This window comes from Poromitra crassiceps (assembly GCF_964638095.1).
Source record: "Poromitra crassiceps genome assembly, chromosome: 8".
Classification (NCBI taxonomy): Eukaryota; Metazoa; Chordata; class Actinopteri; order Beryciformes; family Melamphaidae; genus Poromitra; species Poromitra crassiceps.
This window is the reverse complement of record NC_139629.1, coordinates 32928526-32947036: the sequence shown is the minus strand read 5'-3', so window position 1 is coordinate 32947036 and position 18511 is coordinate 32928526. Positions and strand designations below refer to the sequence as shown.

The 18511-nt window shown below is 43.6% G+C and overlaps 1 protein-coding gene across 1 annotated transcript in view; it reads left to right on the top strand.

The window, feature by feature from the left end:
* The first annotated feature begins 1879 nt into the window (after positions 1 to 1879).
* The window catches only part of fech (ferrochelatase), a 74317-nt gene continuing 57685 nt past the window's right edge, over positions 1880 to 18511 (top strand). The window contains exons 1-3 of the mRNA XM_083641621.1: positions 1880 to 2000; positions 3313 to 3403; positions 14195 to 14314. Coding sequence (XP_083497747.1) covers positions 1958 to 2000; positions 3313 to 3403; positions 14195 to 14314 — 254 coding nt within the window. The 5' untranslated portion in view covers positions 1880 to 1957. The remainder of the gene's footprint in view (positions 2001 to 3312; positions 3404 to 14194; positions 14315 to 18511) is intronic.

Sequence of the window (18511 nt, the reverse complement as noted above, 5' to 3'; positions counted from 1 at the left end):
ACAATACTCAAGAACGGAGATTCAACCAACACGTTACCTCTTCTTCTTCTTCTTCTTCTTCTTCTTCTTCTTCTTCTTCTTCTTCTTCTTCTTCTTCTTCTTCTTCTTCTTCTTCTTCTTCTTCTTCTTCTTCTTTTGTGTTTTATGGCGGTTGGCAAACCAACTTAAAGGTGCATTACCGCCACCAACTGGACTGGATTGTGGAACAGGGGATTCAAAACAAAACAAAACAACTAGTCTTAAATTATTGTAGCCTATCTACCCCAATTTCTTCAATAAACTTAATAATATGCATATATGTATGCTACTACCTGCTGTTTCCCCTAATAAACCTGTTACCTGGCAACGCAACGAGCAGTCGGGGGGGGGGGGGGCGGCACAATTTCAACAAATTCGTTTCACCTGTCTGTTCGGGGTTGACTCACTCACTATTCCCCATTGTATAGTGTTGATTTTATAGTGAACTATGTGGGGATTGATTAGAGTTTCGGACACTACCTCACTCTTCTCCTCCTTTGTAAACACAAGAGAGCCGTAAACACAATCGCATTGCATTGTGGTATAAATGTGGGAGGCTACTCTGTGTGTGTGTGTGTGTGTGTGTGTGTGTGTGTGTGTGTGTGTGTGTGTGTGTGTGTGTGTGTGTGTGTGTGTGTGTGTGTGTGTGTGTGTGTGTGTGTGTGTGTGTGTGTGTGTGTGTGCGTGTGCGTGTGCGCGTGTGCGTGCGTGCGTGCGTGCGTGCGTCTGTGTGTGTGTGTGTGTGTGTGTGTGTGTGTGTGTGTGTGTGTGTGTGTGTGTGTGTGTGTGTGTGTGTGTGTGTGCGTGTGTGTGTGTGTGTGTGTGTGTGTGTGTGTGTGTTCACAAACTTCCTGGTTCCTCCTATGTTGTCTGTTTCCTCGTTCTGTCTTTAGCAGAAAGAATACATGTTTGTACACTAGTAGCCTACATACACACTACACACACAGACACAACACGCCTGTCACAGGCTTTATTCCAAAGGGACATTGTCACACTCCCTTACATAATCTCCTTTTGGAATGGTATAGTAGAGAATGTGCCTTGGAAAAAAGTGTGTTGTTGCCACTCAGATATTTGATTACCAATAAAGTGAGAGAAGTTACATTTAAATTAATACTGCAGGTTCTACACAGCAAAATCCTTTAAAAGATATAAGCGGGACAATGAGTTTGAGTGCTCATTTTGTAAAGATTCTGATGAAAATGTCTCACATCTCTTTTGGAAGTGTTCTCATACAGAGAAATTTTGGTCAGAGGTTTTTGAAGTTCATCCAAGATTTGTCTTTCTGTTTTAAGGATGTTTTCTTTGGTGTATTTGATTTCACGATGGAGAATGAGGGGAAATGTAAGCAATCAGGACTGTGCTGCTTACAACTTTTGTGACCTCATGAAGTAGCCTACCTTGTTGTTTCTTCTTATTAGTATTATTTGCTTGTACCCCTGAACCTGTACTGTAGATGTTGTCTGTGTGCGTCGTGTGTTTTATCAGTTTTTTGTATGATATGGTCTTGAATAAAAATTATTAAAAAAAAAAAAAAAAAAAATCAAGCAAGCGCCATGAAAGGAAAACGTGCATCCAAAATAAAAGCGTTGCATTTATTTGTTATTTGATTGTAATGATCACCAGTAGCATTATATATACCCAGTTATGCTCTATTTATATTAACATCCTACCCACTGGTGTATACGTTTTTGTTTTGTAATGCCGCGGGATCGTTAACATTTCATGGAATGTTGTTCCGGGTTTAATTTGAAAACGGAAACAGGAAGTGCGTGGTGCAGCGTATGCTTGTGGCTACCTTGACTGTTGCCTGTGCAGTTTAGGGAGGGTTGAAGGAATCTGGCTCAGACAGTCAGTGGCTGCCTGCGGACCATAGGGTAACAGACACTACAGGGAAGACAGAGCCTCCTCTCCTGACTGAAGACCAGCTGAGAGAGTCATGATGCCTGCGCTGCTGGCCAGCAGGCGGCTCGTACAGTGCTGTAAGTGTGTCTGACTGCATAGGCTAACTTAGCTTTCTTTAGCTCATACAGTAACAGTGCAGTGCTGTGTCTCTGACTACATAGGCTAAGTTAGCTTTCTTTAGCTCATACAGTAACAGTGCAGTGCTGTGTGTCTGACTGCATAGGCTAACTTAGCTTTCTGTAGCTCATACAGTAACAGTGCAGTGCTGTGTGTCTCTGACTGCATAGGCTAACAGCTTTATTTAGCTCATAACAGTTACAGCGCTGTGTCTCTACACCAGCAACACAGAACACACAGCTGACATTGGCACGAACATTTATTTAGCACACACGCGTCAAGTCAGCAGAATCCTATTAAGCAGGTTTTCCGTTTCGGGCTTGCAATATAAAAGCTATTGCCACGTTAACCTTAATATTAACTTTGAGTAATGCTTTACAGTCACAGATTCACTCCATATGTGATCTTAGCACCACAGCGGATGTTTTAATACAAGGTTTGCTGTTTCGTTCGTTGAAATACATTTTTGTCTCCAAACGTGAAAATGTGCATACCTTTATTCTGGTAGTAAATCAAGTTATTTCCGTTGCTACTCTGGTTAACCGTCGCGGTCTTGACACAGCTCAACATGACTGTAGGTTGCAGTTGAATGCTAATGTCATAATATACTTATCCCATACTTGTCGGGTGTTTCGTAACAGGACGATCAGTAAACACTACCTATAGGCTATATCTGAACATGGTTTAAAACATGTTATCGGTAGATAGTTAGAGGGTAACATTCACATGGAGTTACACAATTCACATTTCTGAACTTGCATAATCTTCAGCCCCCCGGTGGTCATGAAGGGGAACTGCAGCTTTGGATTCAAAATAAGGGATGATTCTGTCTGTCTGTCTGTCTTGGTTTTTGGTGCAGAATTAAAAGCTGTCTTATGATTAACTGTGACCTCTAATGCCTGCTTCCAATTTATCTTACAATTTAAACAATATCAATTGTGCTTTCAGGAAAAGAGAAAAGTATGCTTTTGCCCTTGCAGTACCCATCTAATAGGTCAAACAACCACCAATAGAACATCAGGTTGCATATCGGGTCGAGTCTCGGCTTTCGGCTCGGAAACAACGTCAACCGTCAACAAAGTTGTCTCAGGAAGTTACTGGCTCAAATCCTTCGATCGCTAGGAACATGTGGAAAAAATTGTTAGAATACTGTCGTCGTATTACTGTGTGTGTGTGTCTGCATGCGTGTGTTATGGACAGATTGTAGATATATCTATATACATCTCAAATATAGATGGATAGTCAAGTGTTTCTCTGTCTGTTTCTCCTCAGTTGCCAGGAGCAGCGTCAGTCTGAGTGTGAGGAGAAGATCCACAGCTGCTGCTTTAGCCCAGTCTGCAAGTCCAGAGACACAGGAGAACAGGTACGACACACACACGCGCACACACACACACACACACAATGGGGATTTCACTAGTAGGGAATATCCTGATGCCCCACGATATGATATGTGACACGGGCTAGTTTTTTCACTACAAACTCGCCAGGTTGAAATCGCGCAATTTGAGGTGAAAGGTTGTTTTGTGAAAAATGTTGTTTTTCGTTTTTTTTCTATCAGTACACAAAGAAGAGGGTGAACTATCCATTCCACATAAAATCTTCACTTAAAATCATTCATTCAAATTCATAAAATCACTTCATCATGTGACACTGTGATAACCACTATAATTGCCTGTTTGTGCAGCACTTTGTAACGGTTGTTTTGAAAGGTGCTATATAAATAAAGTTATTATTGTGCTTGCAGATAGGCAAGCACAATCTTAGAATCTCTCATACTTCTTTATCTTTCTTTATTCTGTTTTCTTCTGGTCAAAAGTTTGGTTCGCCATTTCTCCTACAGTTTTCACACTACACAGACATGAGAGACATCAAAACGTGCGGCTCATTGAGGAATCGTGTGCATTTGGATTGCTAAGGGTTTCGTTCGCCGTTTTTCGCGATATTCGCGTTAACGTACGATTTTTTTTCCCATTCACTTGAATGGGGTTTCGAAATCGTTGGCATTAAATTAGCTCTAGCTCAGACACCGTATGATCTGCTATTACCAAACTTTGTAGGTAGGTTTACAGAGTCACCTTTTACTCTGTGCGGGAAAATTTTAGTATTTGACCAGATGGTGGCGCTATAACAGCCGTCCTTACGTTTTGGTCCATAACTTTTGAACCGTAAGGGCTACATTCAAAATTATTTTTTCCCTGGATTCCTTGGGTCATTCCGCATCTGCTGATATAGGCCCCGCCCATTTCCGTCTAACTAGATTTTCCGCCATTTTGAATTTTGTCGAAAAGCGTTTTTTCGCTATTTCTCCTTCAAATTTCGCCCGATCTTCACCAAACCACATCACAGAGCGTGTGTGGACTGTCCCGCACAAAACTTATTTTGCGTTTTTTTGAAATTCCGCACCGTTGCGATATAATCGACTTCCAAAGTTCTGTGGGTGGGGCCTATTTCACAAAGATCGTCCGATGCGAACCAAACTTGGTCCAGGTGTGGAAGGATGTACTCTGAGCCTATAGGAGAAATATTTTGTCATTTCGCCTCTAGGGGGCGCTATAGCAGCATTCAGAACCTGTCCCTTCTAAATTGTTTTATTTTGAAGGGCGGCAGGAAGTGCTGATTCATTGGAATTATGGCCAGCCTTCCTTCTTGTATGACACTTGACACTTCTGAGCTGATTTCAGAAAAGAAAGTGTCATTTGGCCTGTAGGAGGCGGGGGTGGGTGGGGCCTACTTCACAAAAACCGCCATAACTCCGGACCACATTGTCCGATCCGAACCAAACTTGGTCCAGGTATGCACATATGTACTCTGAGCTGATCAAAATAAAATTGTGTCATTTTGCCTATAGGGGGCGCTATAGCAGCATTCAGTAGCTGTATCTCACAAACTGTAAGAGCGACTGTTCCCAAATTGGGTACATAGGTTCATAGAGTACTCTTCTAATCTGGCCTAAAGGATTATACCAATTGACCTCACGGTGGCGCTATAGCTGCCCTCTTTACGTTTTGGTTTTAAGTTTGGAACCATAGCTTCTACGATCAAAATTCTTTCTGCCCTGGTTTCCTTGGCTCCTCCCGCTTGTACTTACAAAGGCCCGCACATTTCCCGCCCACAACTACTTAGTACACCCTAGCAACGATCTACGAATGCCCTATACCGATGAGCCGAAAACACCATAGCATCCAGTTAATACACCCTTGCAACGGTCTAAACACGTCCTAGCTACACATTGCCGATTGGGGCTGTATTGATACTGGATGGGAGGGCGGGGTCTAAGGCAGGGGCGGTGCAAGGGGGGCGGACCGTCACGGGGGAGCAAGCACAATCAAATTTGCTTCAGCAAATTTAGCCCGTTCTAGTTATTGTGCTTGCAGATAGGCAAGCACAATCTTAGAATCTCTCATACTTATTATTATTGTGCTTGCAGATAGGCAAGCACAATCTTAGAATCTCTCATACTTATTATTATTGTGCTTGCAGATAGGCAAGCACAATCTTAGAATCTCTCATACTTATTATTATTCTTTTTATTATTATTTTTCTTCTATCCAAAAGTTTGCTTTGCCATTTCTCCTACAGTTTTCACACTACACAGACATGAGAGACATCAAAACGTGCGGCTCATTGAGGAATCGTGTGCATTTGGATTGCTAAGGGTTTCGTTTGCCGGTTTTCGCGATATTCGCGTTAACGTACGATTTTTTTTCCCATTCACTTGAATGGGGTTTCGAAATCGTTGGCATTAAATTAGCTCTAGCTCAGACACCGTATGATCTGCTATTACCAAACTTTGTAGGTAGGTTTACAGAGTCACCTTTTACTCTGTGCGGGAAAATTTTAGTATTTGACCAGATGGTGGCGCTATAACAGCCGTCCTTACGTTTTGGTCCATAACTTTTGAACCGTAAGGGCTACATTCAAAATTATTTTTTCCCTGGATTCCTTGGGTCATTCCGCATCTGCTGATATAGGCCCCGCCCATTTCCGTCTAACTAGATTTTCCGCCATTTTGAATTTTGTCGAAAAGCGTTTTTTCGCTATTTCTCCTTCAAATTTTGCCCGATCTTCACCAAACCACATCACAGAGCGTGTGTGGACTGTCCCGCACAAAACTTATTTTGCGTATTTTTGAAATTCCGCACCGTTGCGATATAATTGACCTCCAAAATTCTGTGGGTGGGGCCTATTTCACAAAGATCGTCCGATGCTAACCAAACTTGGTACAGGTGTGGACGGATGTACTCTGAGCCTATAGGACAAATATTGTGTCATTTCGCCTCTAGGGGGCGCTATAACAGCCATCCTTACGTGTTGGTCCATAACTTTTGAACCGTAAGGGCTACATTCAAAATTCTTGTTTCCCTGGATTCCTTGGGTCATTCCGCATCTGCTGATATAGGCCCCGCCCATTTCCGTCTAACTAGATTTTCCGCCATTTTGAATTTGGTCAAAAAGCGTTTTTTCGCTATTTCTCCTTCAAATTTTGCCTGATCTTCACCAAACCACATCACACAGCGTGTGTGGACTGTCCCGCACAAAACTTATTTTGCGTTTTTTGGAAATTCTGCACCGTTGCGATATAATCGACCTCCAAAGTTCTGTGGGTGGGGCCTATTTCACAAAGATCGTCCGATGCTAACCAAACTTGGTACAGGTGTGGACGGATGTACTCTGAGCCTATAGGACAAATATTGTGTCATTTCGCCTCTAGGGGGCGCTATAGCAGCATTCAGTACCTGTAACACCATAGCATCCAGTTAATACACCCTTGCAACGGCCTAAACACGTCCTAGCTACACATTGCCGATTGGGGCTGTATTGATACTGGATGGGAGGGCGGGGTCTAAGGCAGGGGTGGTGCAAGGGGGGCGGAGCGTCACGCGGGAGCAAGCACAATCAAATTTGCTTCAGCAAATTTAGCCCGTTCTAGTTATTATTATTATTTTTCTTCTATCCAAAAGTTTGCTGCGCCATTTCTCCTACAGTTTTCACACTACACAGACATGGAAGACATCAAAACGTGCGGCTCATTGAGGAATCGTGTGCATTTGGATTGCTAAGGGTTTTGTTCGCCGGTTTTCGCGATATTGGCGTTAACGTACGATTTTTTTTCCCATTCACTTGAATGGGGTTTCGAAATCGTTGGCATTAAATTAGCTCTAGCTCAGACACCGTATGACCTGCTATTACCAAACTTTGTAGGTAGGTTTACAGAGTCACCTTTTACTCTGTGCGGGAAAATTCCACTATTTGACCAGAAGGTGGCGCTATAACAGCCGTCCTTACGTTTTGGTCCATAACTTTTGAACCGTAAGGGCTACATTCAAAATTCTTTTTTCCCTGGATTCCTTGGGTCATTCCGCATCTGCTGATATAGGCCCCGCCCATTTCCGTCTAACTAGATTTTCCGCCATTTTTAATTTTGTCCAAAAGCGTTTTTTCGCTATTTCTCCTTCAAATTTTGCCCGATCTTCACCAAACCACATCACAGAGCGTGTGTGGACTGTCCCGCACAAAACTTATTTTGCGTTTTTTTGAAATTCCGCACCGTTGCGATATAATCGACTTCCAAAGTTCTGTGGGTGGGGCCTATTTCACAAAGATCGTCCGATGCGAACCAAACTTGGTCCAGGTGTGGAAGGATGTACTCTGAGCCTATAGGAGAAATATTTTGTCATTTCGCCTCTAGGGGGCGCTATAGCAGCATTCAGAACCTGTCCCTTCTAAATAGTTTTATTTTGAAGGGCGGCAGGAAGTGCTGATTCATTGGAATTATGGCCAGCCTTCCTTCTTGTATTGACACTTGACACTTCTGAGCTGATTTCAGAAAAGAAAGTGTCATTTGGCCTGTAGGGGGCGGGGGTGGGTGGGGCCTACTTCACAAAAACCGCCATAACTCCGGACCACATTGTCCGATCCGAACCAAACTTGGTCGAGGTATGCACATATGTACTCTGAGCTGATAAAAATAAAATTGTGTAATTTCGCCTATAGGGGGCGCTATAGCAGCATTCAGTAGCTGTATCTCACAAACTGTAAGAGCGACTGTTCCCAAATTGGGTACATAGGTTCATAGAGTACTCTTCTAATCTGGCCTAAAAAAATATACCAATTGACCTCACGGTGGCGCTATAGCTGCCCTCTTTACGTTTTGGTTTGTAAGTTTGGAACGATAGCTTCTACGATCAAAATTCTTTCTGCCCTGGTTTCCTTGGCTCCTCCCGCTTGTACTCACAAAGGCCCGCCCATTTCCCGCCCACAACTACTTAGTACACCCTAGCAACAATCTACGAACGCCCTATACCGATGAGCCGAAAACACCATAGCATCCAGTTAATACACCCTTGCAACGGTCTAAACACGTCCTAGCTACACATTGCCGATTGGGGCTGTATTGATAGTGGATGGGAGGGCGGGGTCTAATGCAGGGGCGGTGCAAGGGGGGCGGAGCATCACGGGGGAGCAAGCACAATCAAATTTGCTTCAGCAAATTTAGCCCGTTCTAGTTCTTTTTATTATTTTTCTTCTATCCAAAAGTTTGCTTCACCATTTCTCCTACAGTTTTCACACTACACAGACATGGGAGACATCAAAACGTGCGGCTCATTGAGGAATCGTGTGCATTTGGATTGCTAAGGGTTTCGTTTGCCGGTTTTCGCGATATTGGCGTTAACGTACGATTTTTTTCCCCATTCACTTGAATGGGGTTTCGAAATCGTTGGCATTAAATTAGCTCTAGCTCAGACACCGTATGACCTGCTATTACCAAACTTTGTAGGTAGGTTTACAGAGTCACCTTTTACTCTGTGCGGGAAAATTCCACTATTTGACCAGATGGTGGCGCTATAACAGCCGTCCTTACGTTTTGGTCCATAACTTTTGAACCGTAAGGGCTACATTCAAAATTCTTTTTTCCCTGGATTCCTTGGGTCATTCCGCATCTGCTGATATAGGCCCCGCCCATTTCCGTCTAACTAGATTTTCCGCCATTTTGAATTTTGTCAAAAAGCGTTTTTTCGCTATTTCTCCTTCAAATTTTGCCCGATCTTCACCAAACCACATCACAGAGCGTGTGTGGACTGTCCCGCACAAAACTTATTTTGCGTTTTTTTGAAATTCCGCACCGTTGCGATATAATCGACCTCCAAAGTTCTGTGGGTGGGGCCTATTTCACAAAGATCGTCCGATGCTAACCAAACTTGGTACAGGTGTGGACGGATGTACTCTGAGCCTATAGGACAAATATTTTGTCATTTCGCCTCTAGGGGGCGCTATAACAGCCATCCTTACGTGTTGGTCCATAACTTTTTAACTGTAAGGGCTACATTCAAAATTCTTGTTTCCCTGGATTCCTTGGGTCATTCCGCATCTGCTGATATAGGCCCCGCCCATTTCCGTCTAACTAGATTTTCCGCCATTTTGAATTTTGTCGAAAAGCGTTTTTTCGCTATTTCTCCTTCAAATTTTGCCCGATCTTCACCAAACCACATCACAGAGCGTGTGTGGACTGTCCCGCACAAAACTTATTTTGCGTTTTTTTTTAATTCCGCACGGTTGCGATATAATCGACCTCCAAAGTTCTGTGGGTGGGGCCTATTTCACAAAGATCGTCCGATGCTAACCAAACTTGGTACAGGTGTGGACGGATGTACTCTGAGCCTATAGGACAAATATTGTGTCATTTCGCCTCTAGGGGGTGCTATAGCAGCATTCAGTACCTGTAACACCATAGCATCCAGTTAATACACCCTTGCAACGGCCTAAACACGTCCTAGCTACACATTGCCGATTGGGGCTGTATTGATACTGGATGGGAGGGCGGGGTGTAAGGCAGGGGCGGTGCAAGGGGGGCGGAGCGTCACGGGGGAGCAAGCACAATCAAATTTGCTTCAGCAAATTTAGCCCGTTCTAGTTATTGTGCTTGCAGATAGGCAAGCACAATCTTAGAATCTCTCATACTTCTTTATCTTTATTCTTTATTTCTTTATTCTGTTTTCTTCTGGTCAAAAGTTGTGTTCGCCATTTCTCCTACAGTTTTCACACTACACAGACATGAGAGACATCAAAACGTGCGGCTCATTGAGGAATCGTGTGCATTTGGATTGCTAAGGGTTTCGTTCGCCGGTTTTCGCGATATTGGCGTTAACGTACGATTTTTTTTCCCATTCACTTGAATGGGGTTTCGAAATCGTTGGCATTAAATTAGCTCTAGCTCAGACACCGTATGATCTGCTATTACCAAACTTTGTAGGTAGGTTTACAGAGTCACCTTTTACTCTGTGCGGGAAAATTTTAGTATTTGACCAGATGGTGGCGCTATAACAGCCGTCCTTACGTTTTGGTCCATAACTTTTGAACCGTAAGGGCTACATTCAAAATTCTTTTTTCCCTGGATTCCTTGGATCATTCCGCATCTGCTGATATAGGCCCCGCCCATTTCCGTCTAACTAGATTTTCCGCCATTTTGAATTTTGTCGAAAAGCGTTTTTTCGCTATTTCTCCTTCAAATTTTGCCCGATCTTCACCAAACCACATCACAGAGCGTGTGTGGACTGTCCCGCACAAAACTTATTTTGCGTTTTTTTGAAATTCCGCACCGTTGCGATATAATCGACCTCCAAAGTTCTGTGGGTGGGGCCTATTTCACAAAGATCGTCCGATGCTAACCAAACTTGGTACAGGTGTGGACGGATGTACTCTGAGCCTATAGGAGAAATATTGTGTCATTTCGCCTCTAGGGGGCGCTATAGCAGCATTCAGTACCTGTACCTTCTAAATTGGTTTATTTTGAAGGGCGGCAGGAAGTGCTGATTCATTGGAATTATGGCCAGCCTTCCTTCTTGAATTGACACTTGACACTTCTGAGCTGATTTCAGAAAAGAAAGTGTCATTTGGCCTGTAGGGGGCGGGGGTGGGTGGGGCCTACTTCACAAAAACCACCATAACTCCGGACCACATTGTCCGATCCGAACCAAACTTGGTCCAGGTATGCACATATGTACTCTGAGCTGATAAAAATAAAATTGTGTTATTTCACCTATAGGGGGCGCTATAGCAGCATTCAGTAGCTGTATCTCACAAACTGTAAGAGTGACTGTTCCCAAATTGGGTACATAGGTTCATAGAGTACTCTTCTAATCTGGCCTAAAAAATTATACCAATTGACCTCACGGTGGCGCTATAGCTGCCCTCTTTATGTTTTGGTTTGTAAGTTTGGAACCATAGCTTCTACGATCAAAATTCTTTCTGCCCTGGTTTCCTTGGCTCCTCCCGCTTGTACTTACAAAGGCCCGCCCATTTCCCGCCCACAACTACTTAGTACACCCTAGCAACGATCTACGAATGCCCTATACCGATGAGCCGAAAACACCATAGCATCCAGTTAATACACCCTTGCAACGGCCTAAACACGTCCTAGCTACACATTGCCGATTGGGGCTGTATTGATACTGGATGGGAGTCTAAGGCCGGGGGGTCTAAGGCCGGGGTCTAAGGCAGGGGCGGTGCAAGGGGGGCGGAGTGTCACGGGGGAGCAAGCACAATCAAATTTGCTTCAGCAAATTTAGCCCGTTCTAGTATTTATTTACTATCTCTATATTTTCTTCTATCCAAAACTTTGGTTCGCCATTTCTCCTACAGTTTTCACACTACACAGACATGGGAGACATCAAAACGTGCGGCTCATTGAGGAATCGTGTGCATTTGGATTGCTAAGGGTTTCGTTTGCCGGTTTTCGCGATATTGGCGTTAACGTACGATTTTTTTCCCCATTCACTTGAATGGGGTTTCGAAATCGTTGGCATTAAATTAGCTCTAGCTCAGACACCGTATCACCTGCTATTACCAAACTTTGTAGCTAGGTTTACAGAGTCACCTTTTACTCTGTGCGGGAAAATTACACTAGTTGACCAGATGGTGGCGCTATAACAGCCATCCTTACGTTTTGGTCCATAACTTTTGAACCGTAAGGGCTACATTCAAAATTCTTTTTTCCCTGGATTCCTTGGGTCATTCCGCATCTGCTGATATAGGCCCCGCCCATTTCCGTCTGACTAGATTTTCCGCCATCTTGAATTTTGTCCAAAAGCGTTTTTTCGCTATTTCTCCTTCAAATTTTGCCCGATCTTCACCAAACCACATCACAGAGCGTGTGTGGACTGTCCCGCACAAAACTTATTTTGCGTATTTTTGAAATTCCGCACCGTTGCGATATAATCGACTTCCAAAGTTCTGTGGGTGGGGCCTATTTCACAAAGATCGTCCGATGCTAACCAAACTTGGTACAGGTGTGGACAGATGTACTCTGAGCCTATAGGACAAATATTGCGTCGAAAATTCCACTATTTGACCAGATGGTGGCGCTATAACAGCCGTCCTTACGTTTTGATCCATAACTTTTGAACCGTAAGGGCTACATTCAAAATTATTTTTTCCTTGGATTCCTTGGGTCATTCCGCATCTGCTGATATAGGACCCGCCTATTTCCGTCTAACTAGATTTTCCACCATTTTGAATTTTGTCGAAAAGCGTTTTTTCGCTATTTCTCCTTCAAATTTTGCCCGATCTTCACCAAACCACATCACAGAGCGTGTGTGGACTGTCCCGCACAAAACTTATTTTGCGTTTTTTTTTTTATTCCGCACCGTTGCGATATAATCGACCTCCAAAGTTCTGTGGGTGGGGCCTATTTCACAAAGATCGTCCGATGCTAACCAAACTTGGTACAGGTTTGGACGGATGTACTCTGAGCCTATAGGACAAATATTGTGTCATTTCGCCTCTAGGGGGCGCTATAGCAGCATTCAGTACCTGTAACACCATAGCATCCAGTTAATACACCCTTGCAACGGCCTAAACACGTCCTAGCTACACATTGCCGATTGGGGCTGTATTGATACTGGATGGGAGGGCGGGGTCTAAGGCAGGGGCGGTGCAAGGGGGGCGGAGCGTCACGCGGGAGCAAGCACAATCAAATTTGCTTCAGCAAATTTAGCCCGTTCTAGTTATTATTATTATTATCTGACAACATGGAGGAATGACAGATTTTATTCACAAGACCGACGGAGTAGTCACCAACTTTCGTCAAGTCACGCGAGACTTTCCTGCCGCGTGACTTGATGAGAGTTGGTGACACAGACCCCGAATGAGGATATGAGATTCCTGGTAAACACTACTGGAAACAGCCCGGGGTGATTAGCATTCTGATGTTTCTTTAGGGATCATATAATGACGATAGGGGTAGAAAACGGGAAGAAAACTGTCTATTGACATGGAGTAACAGCACGCTGCCATGTGGCCCCGATGCAGCGCCGTTCAAGGACTGGCTTGGACACTATTTAGCTCACAACAACGCCTAGGAGGCTCAAAATCACAACGGAGAACACTGGGTGAGTCGTCAGATAATAATTAATGTGAGGAGAGGGCTCCAGGTTCAAATAAACCGAAATTCTCCTTTAAGTCACGATACAATAGTATTGCGATAATGCTATATGCTAGTATTGAGATATATTGAGTATTGCGATATTACGATTTATTACCTTTGTTCAACTGCAAATTATGTCCCCAAAGGAAAGCACTTTGTCAACATCTGTTGTATCTAATGAGATCAAGTTTCCAGTCTGTTCATCTCACGTCAATCTTTTTTTTTGCAGTAAAATGGGATTGTCAAGCAGACAGACTGACCAACTCTGTCATAAAAGCCTGTCATAAATGTTGCATGCACTTGACATTTTGTATAATAAAATATCACGATACTTGGCATTCGATACGATACGATATATTGCCCACAAAATATTGTGATACTATGCTGTATCGATCCCCCCCTCCACCCCTAGATTTCACTTAAATGCATAAAATAAGGTGTCTGTGGTTAACAAAAGTTTATGGGAACACGAATTTGGGTTGAGCAGGATAATCTTCACAAACGTGAATAACTTTTATGACTTTTGGAACGTAAATGCGTTTTTTTTAACGTGTTTTTTTGAAAACGCTTCAAAAGGCTTAAAAGTGATTTAACGTCAGGAAGGTTATCCTACTGAACCCAAATTCACGTTCCCATAAACTTTTGTTAACCACAGACCTTATTTTATGCATTTAAGTGAAATCCCCATTTAATAAAAAGACTTTTCTCCTGACGAAACCAAATTGTGTGTAGAAAACCTAAGACGGGTATCCTGATGCTGAACATGGGCGGGCCGGAGAAGCTGGAAGACGTCCATGACTTCCTGCTCCGCCTCTTCATGGACACGGACCTGATGAAGCTGCCTGTACAGAAGTAAGGAATACACACACACACACACACACACACACACACCTCTCCGGCTCGAGCAGTAGCGTTAACATTCGTCGAGTTTACACAGCCATAAGTGCATTTATTGCAGAAATAGACTCAATTATAGCTGCACACACACACACGCACGCACGCACGCACGCACACACACACACACACACACACACACACACACCCTGAAGAGAAGACATGGGGAAGCTGTTGAGGCTGTGTGTTTCATCATAACGGGCCGTCGTTATTATGAAAGTATGAAACTCATCTGCAGCTTTGCATTGATGGAAGTAAGCACTGGTGTAGTGGAGGGTAGTTAGGTAGTAGGTACGCAGGTAGACGCCGTCTACCTACTTATTTTCAGACGGATATGCGTCTACTCACTCCTAAAGCTCCTCTGACACGCATCCGTTCAAGTTTTTTCTCTTTTCTGCCTAAAGTCTCTGCCGGGCAGCCGGGCAGTAGTGATGCGCGGGTCACCCAGAACTCGCCGGGTCCCGCGGGCTGGGCCGCCCCGCAGGCGGGCTGGGTTGGCAAATTATGAAAATATCGCGGGTGCGGGCGGGGCAGGCTCAGAACATGACAAAGCAACATTATTAAATAATTTAGAGCAGTGAAACACGCAGAGTAATTAACCTTAAAGACGTGAACTCTCTCTCACACGTAGGTACACACAATCAGACAGACTCCTGCTGCACTCTCTATAGCCTACATGGAGTAAAGAAACGCTTCAATGAGGTAGCCTATGTGCTTTCAAAACAAACATTTTGGAAGGATTATTTGCTGTAATTATTATTTGAAGTGTCCATAAAACTAATGCCAGATTTTCTGTTGTGGACTGGACTGTGATCTATTTGTCAAATTTACTGCAACGTGAGTAGGCTGTGAAGAATTGAGAGCGTATGAGGTAATTAAAAGAAATCTAGCCGTATCTGCAAGCCGTGTGCGCACCTGCTGCACGACTACGTTTAGTAGCCTACTACTGCAACATGGCCAATTGAGAGCGCATGAGGTAATTAAAAGAAATGGGGAAGAATAAGAACTGTTTCTGTAGCCTGCCTAGTGCCTACCTCTACCTGCTACCTCCATTTGAAACACTGCGCGGTCACGCCATCCGCACTTTGGGGAAGCGTAGTCGGTCGCGCTATCTGAAGACCATGGATTAATTGAAGAAAGACCGACATGAAAGCAGCCACACAACTCATCCAGAGCAGTAGGCTACAACTGTTGTCGCGCACGGCAGCATGTGAGTGTCTGTGTGTGTGTGTGTGTGTGTGTGTGTGTGTGTGTGTGTGTGTGTCTGTGTGTGAGAGAGAGATGGGGGAGAGAGACAGAGTTATTAGCTACTTTGCACACCTTGGAAGCTCTGCTGTGCTCCTCCTGAGTCCGGAGACATATTACATTAAATTGGCCGTTGCGGGCTGCTGGGTTGGGCTGGGTTCAGAATTTTCAGATATTTTAACGGGCTGGGCGGGGCGGGCTGGCTCCAATGACGGGTTGGGTTGGGGCGGGCCTTAAAAAACCCTGACCCGCGCATCACTACCGGGCAGATTGAGATTCCACCAGGAAACGTTGCATTACGACCGCGAGGCGAGGCGGACGGAGCCTGTCTAGTGAACGCCTGTGTCCACTAGGGCTGTGAATCTTCACTGGCCTCACCATTCGATTACGATTCAGAGGGCTACGATTCGATTCGATAACGATTATCGATGCATCTCGATGCATCTTAAGTCGATGCATCACTTTTTTTCCCGAATACATGATTTTTTTTCTCACTTTCTTTTTTCTCACTGTGTGGCTACTTTTAAAATAAAAGTGCATTTAGAATTGCATTGTATTATGATCCATAATTAAAATAAACAACTGCATGTACTTCCATTCTATTTTATTTGATTATATATATATATATTTTTTTTTAATTAATCGATTTTTGACACTTGTGAATCGATGCAGAATTGTGCAGGTCCGCATCGCGATGCATCTTATAATCGATTATTTTTGACACCCCTAGTGTCCACCAGAGGCGTCCCCGAAGCGGCTCTCCGCTCTGCTCCACTAAACAAATCGGCCTGTTTATTTTCGCTTTTGAGTTACGTCAAGCTGCACAGAGCAGATCGAGCTGGGCAGGAATTCACGAGAATAATAAAATAAAACATGTCGAGTTTCGAAATAAAACCTGTTACTGTATGTCAAGAGAGAAACAGTTACACATTGGGGCGCAATTTAGCCTGCTTTCTATAATAATCAGTGCCCAATTCAGCGACAGGCTTTTTGATGCAGATGCGGAAATTGCATTCTTTCAAATGGCCAGTGCCGAAAATCAGACTACGGTAAGTGTTGAGACCAGAGAGGCTGAAACCGCATTGACTCAGTGTGCTATACAGCCTCTCTGGTGTCAATACTCTGTCAGATTTTCAAATGGATTACCAGTGGCAGCCGAAAATCAGACAGAGTATGGAAGGATTACCCTGGGCAAGGGGGGCGCAGCTTGTGTAGCACTCCCGGGAACATCCATTCAACTCTATGGGAAACGAGCCAACTTCTTTCTCGGTCTATGTCTTAAATAAACACTTTCCAAATGAGTTTATGGTCTGAAAAAACAATTTCAAGTATTTTTCATGCTCTCAAGTCCTCAGTTTTTTTAAATTATAGCCCCATTTCAAGGAAAATAGGCAATATACTTTGGATAATGGGGAACAGTAATACTTCCGCCCGTTAGAGGCAGCAATGTGCCCCAAGGCATCTAGTCTGCGGAAAGTACACGAATAAGAAAACCTAGCAAAACAATGCTAGCAATTAGCAAGTCATACTTTAGCAAATTATCAGAAAATAGCGTTACTTTATGATATTTTAATAATGTTAGTAGACACACGTAACTGTATAGATGGCATACATGTAACGTGACGCTCATAACATGGCGGACCATTTAACGTTATCTAATGTATGTATGTAAAGTAACATGAAATGGTCTGCCCATGTTATACAGTAAGCGTCATAAGGTTATGTTAACGTGACATAACGTTTTTGCAGACTTGAATGCTGTTGGTCGTTTGTTCAATTTGCTTTTCTGTATGGTAATTGGACATTTAAAGATGATATACACTTGTCTTGAGGCATCCGCCAAGCTCAACAATTTGTCATCCTTATTTTAAAACATACTTTATCAGATCGATAGAACTCAACATAGCCTAAGGTCTTGCACGAATATGTCATCTTTTAAATTAGGCATAATAATCTACCAAGCAACACTTGACACAAATATAGGTAACCATTTCACAGCAGTCCAGCCTACCATGGTGGAACCATTCTTTAAGTTTGAATTATATCGAAATATATGTTGCATGGTGTAGCCTTTGTGTATGCCGAATTGTTACAGATAACCATATTTCAATAAATATAAATCATTCGTTGATTTGAAGCAGTCGGTTGTTTCTCGATCCATCTTCACATTCTTCTTCCTGGTCATTTGGTCCAAGCTGGTTCACTCAAGATCAAATATCTTTATATCACATCTTATTAACAACCTGCCTGCTCTGACCAGACAACTATAATGGGCTCGTTCTATGATATTTGCGGTACATTCGGGTACATGATTTACCTTAGTACATAGCCTACACAACAAGGTTCTTTGTTGGCAATGTTTATTGACAAAAGCACAGTGGTGTATAAAGTACTCGAAAACCATACTTAAAGTCCCTGGAAACCAAAATCCACAAAAACGTTCTAACTATGTTATTTAGAATCTTATGTGAGTAATTGTGTGGCTCAGAAAGTATGAGCCATTACTTTCAACCCAAAGCCTTAAAATCGCCACTTTTCTACAAGGTCTGGATTTCCATTTCCTCATTGAAGAGAGCGGTGCGCGCGGTGCTAAAATGCATGATCTTATCACGTCATAAGATTTAATCGAATCACACGCACGCACGCACGCACACACACACACACTGACACACACACAGTAGCGCTGTGCACTCGCAGCGCAGAGATCTCTTCCTCTCTGTAAACCCTCTCTGTCTGTGCTATGCGTCGAGCAAGGCGCGAACACACACACACACACACACCATCTCTCTTTCCTTCTCTCTCTCTCTCTCCTTCTCTCTCTCTCTCTCCCCGTTAACGGAGAGAGAGGTCTCCTCCGAGCAGGTCTCCTCCAGCAGGTCTCCTCTGCTGCAGAAGGGACACGCCCACACA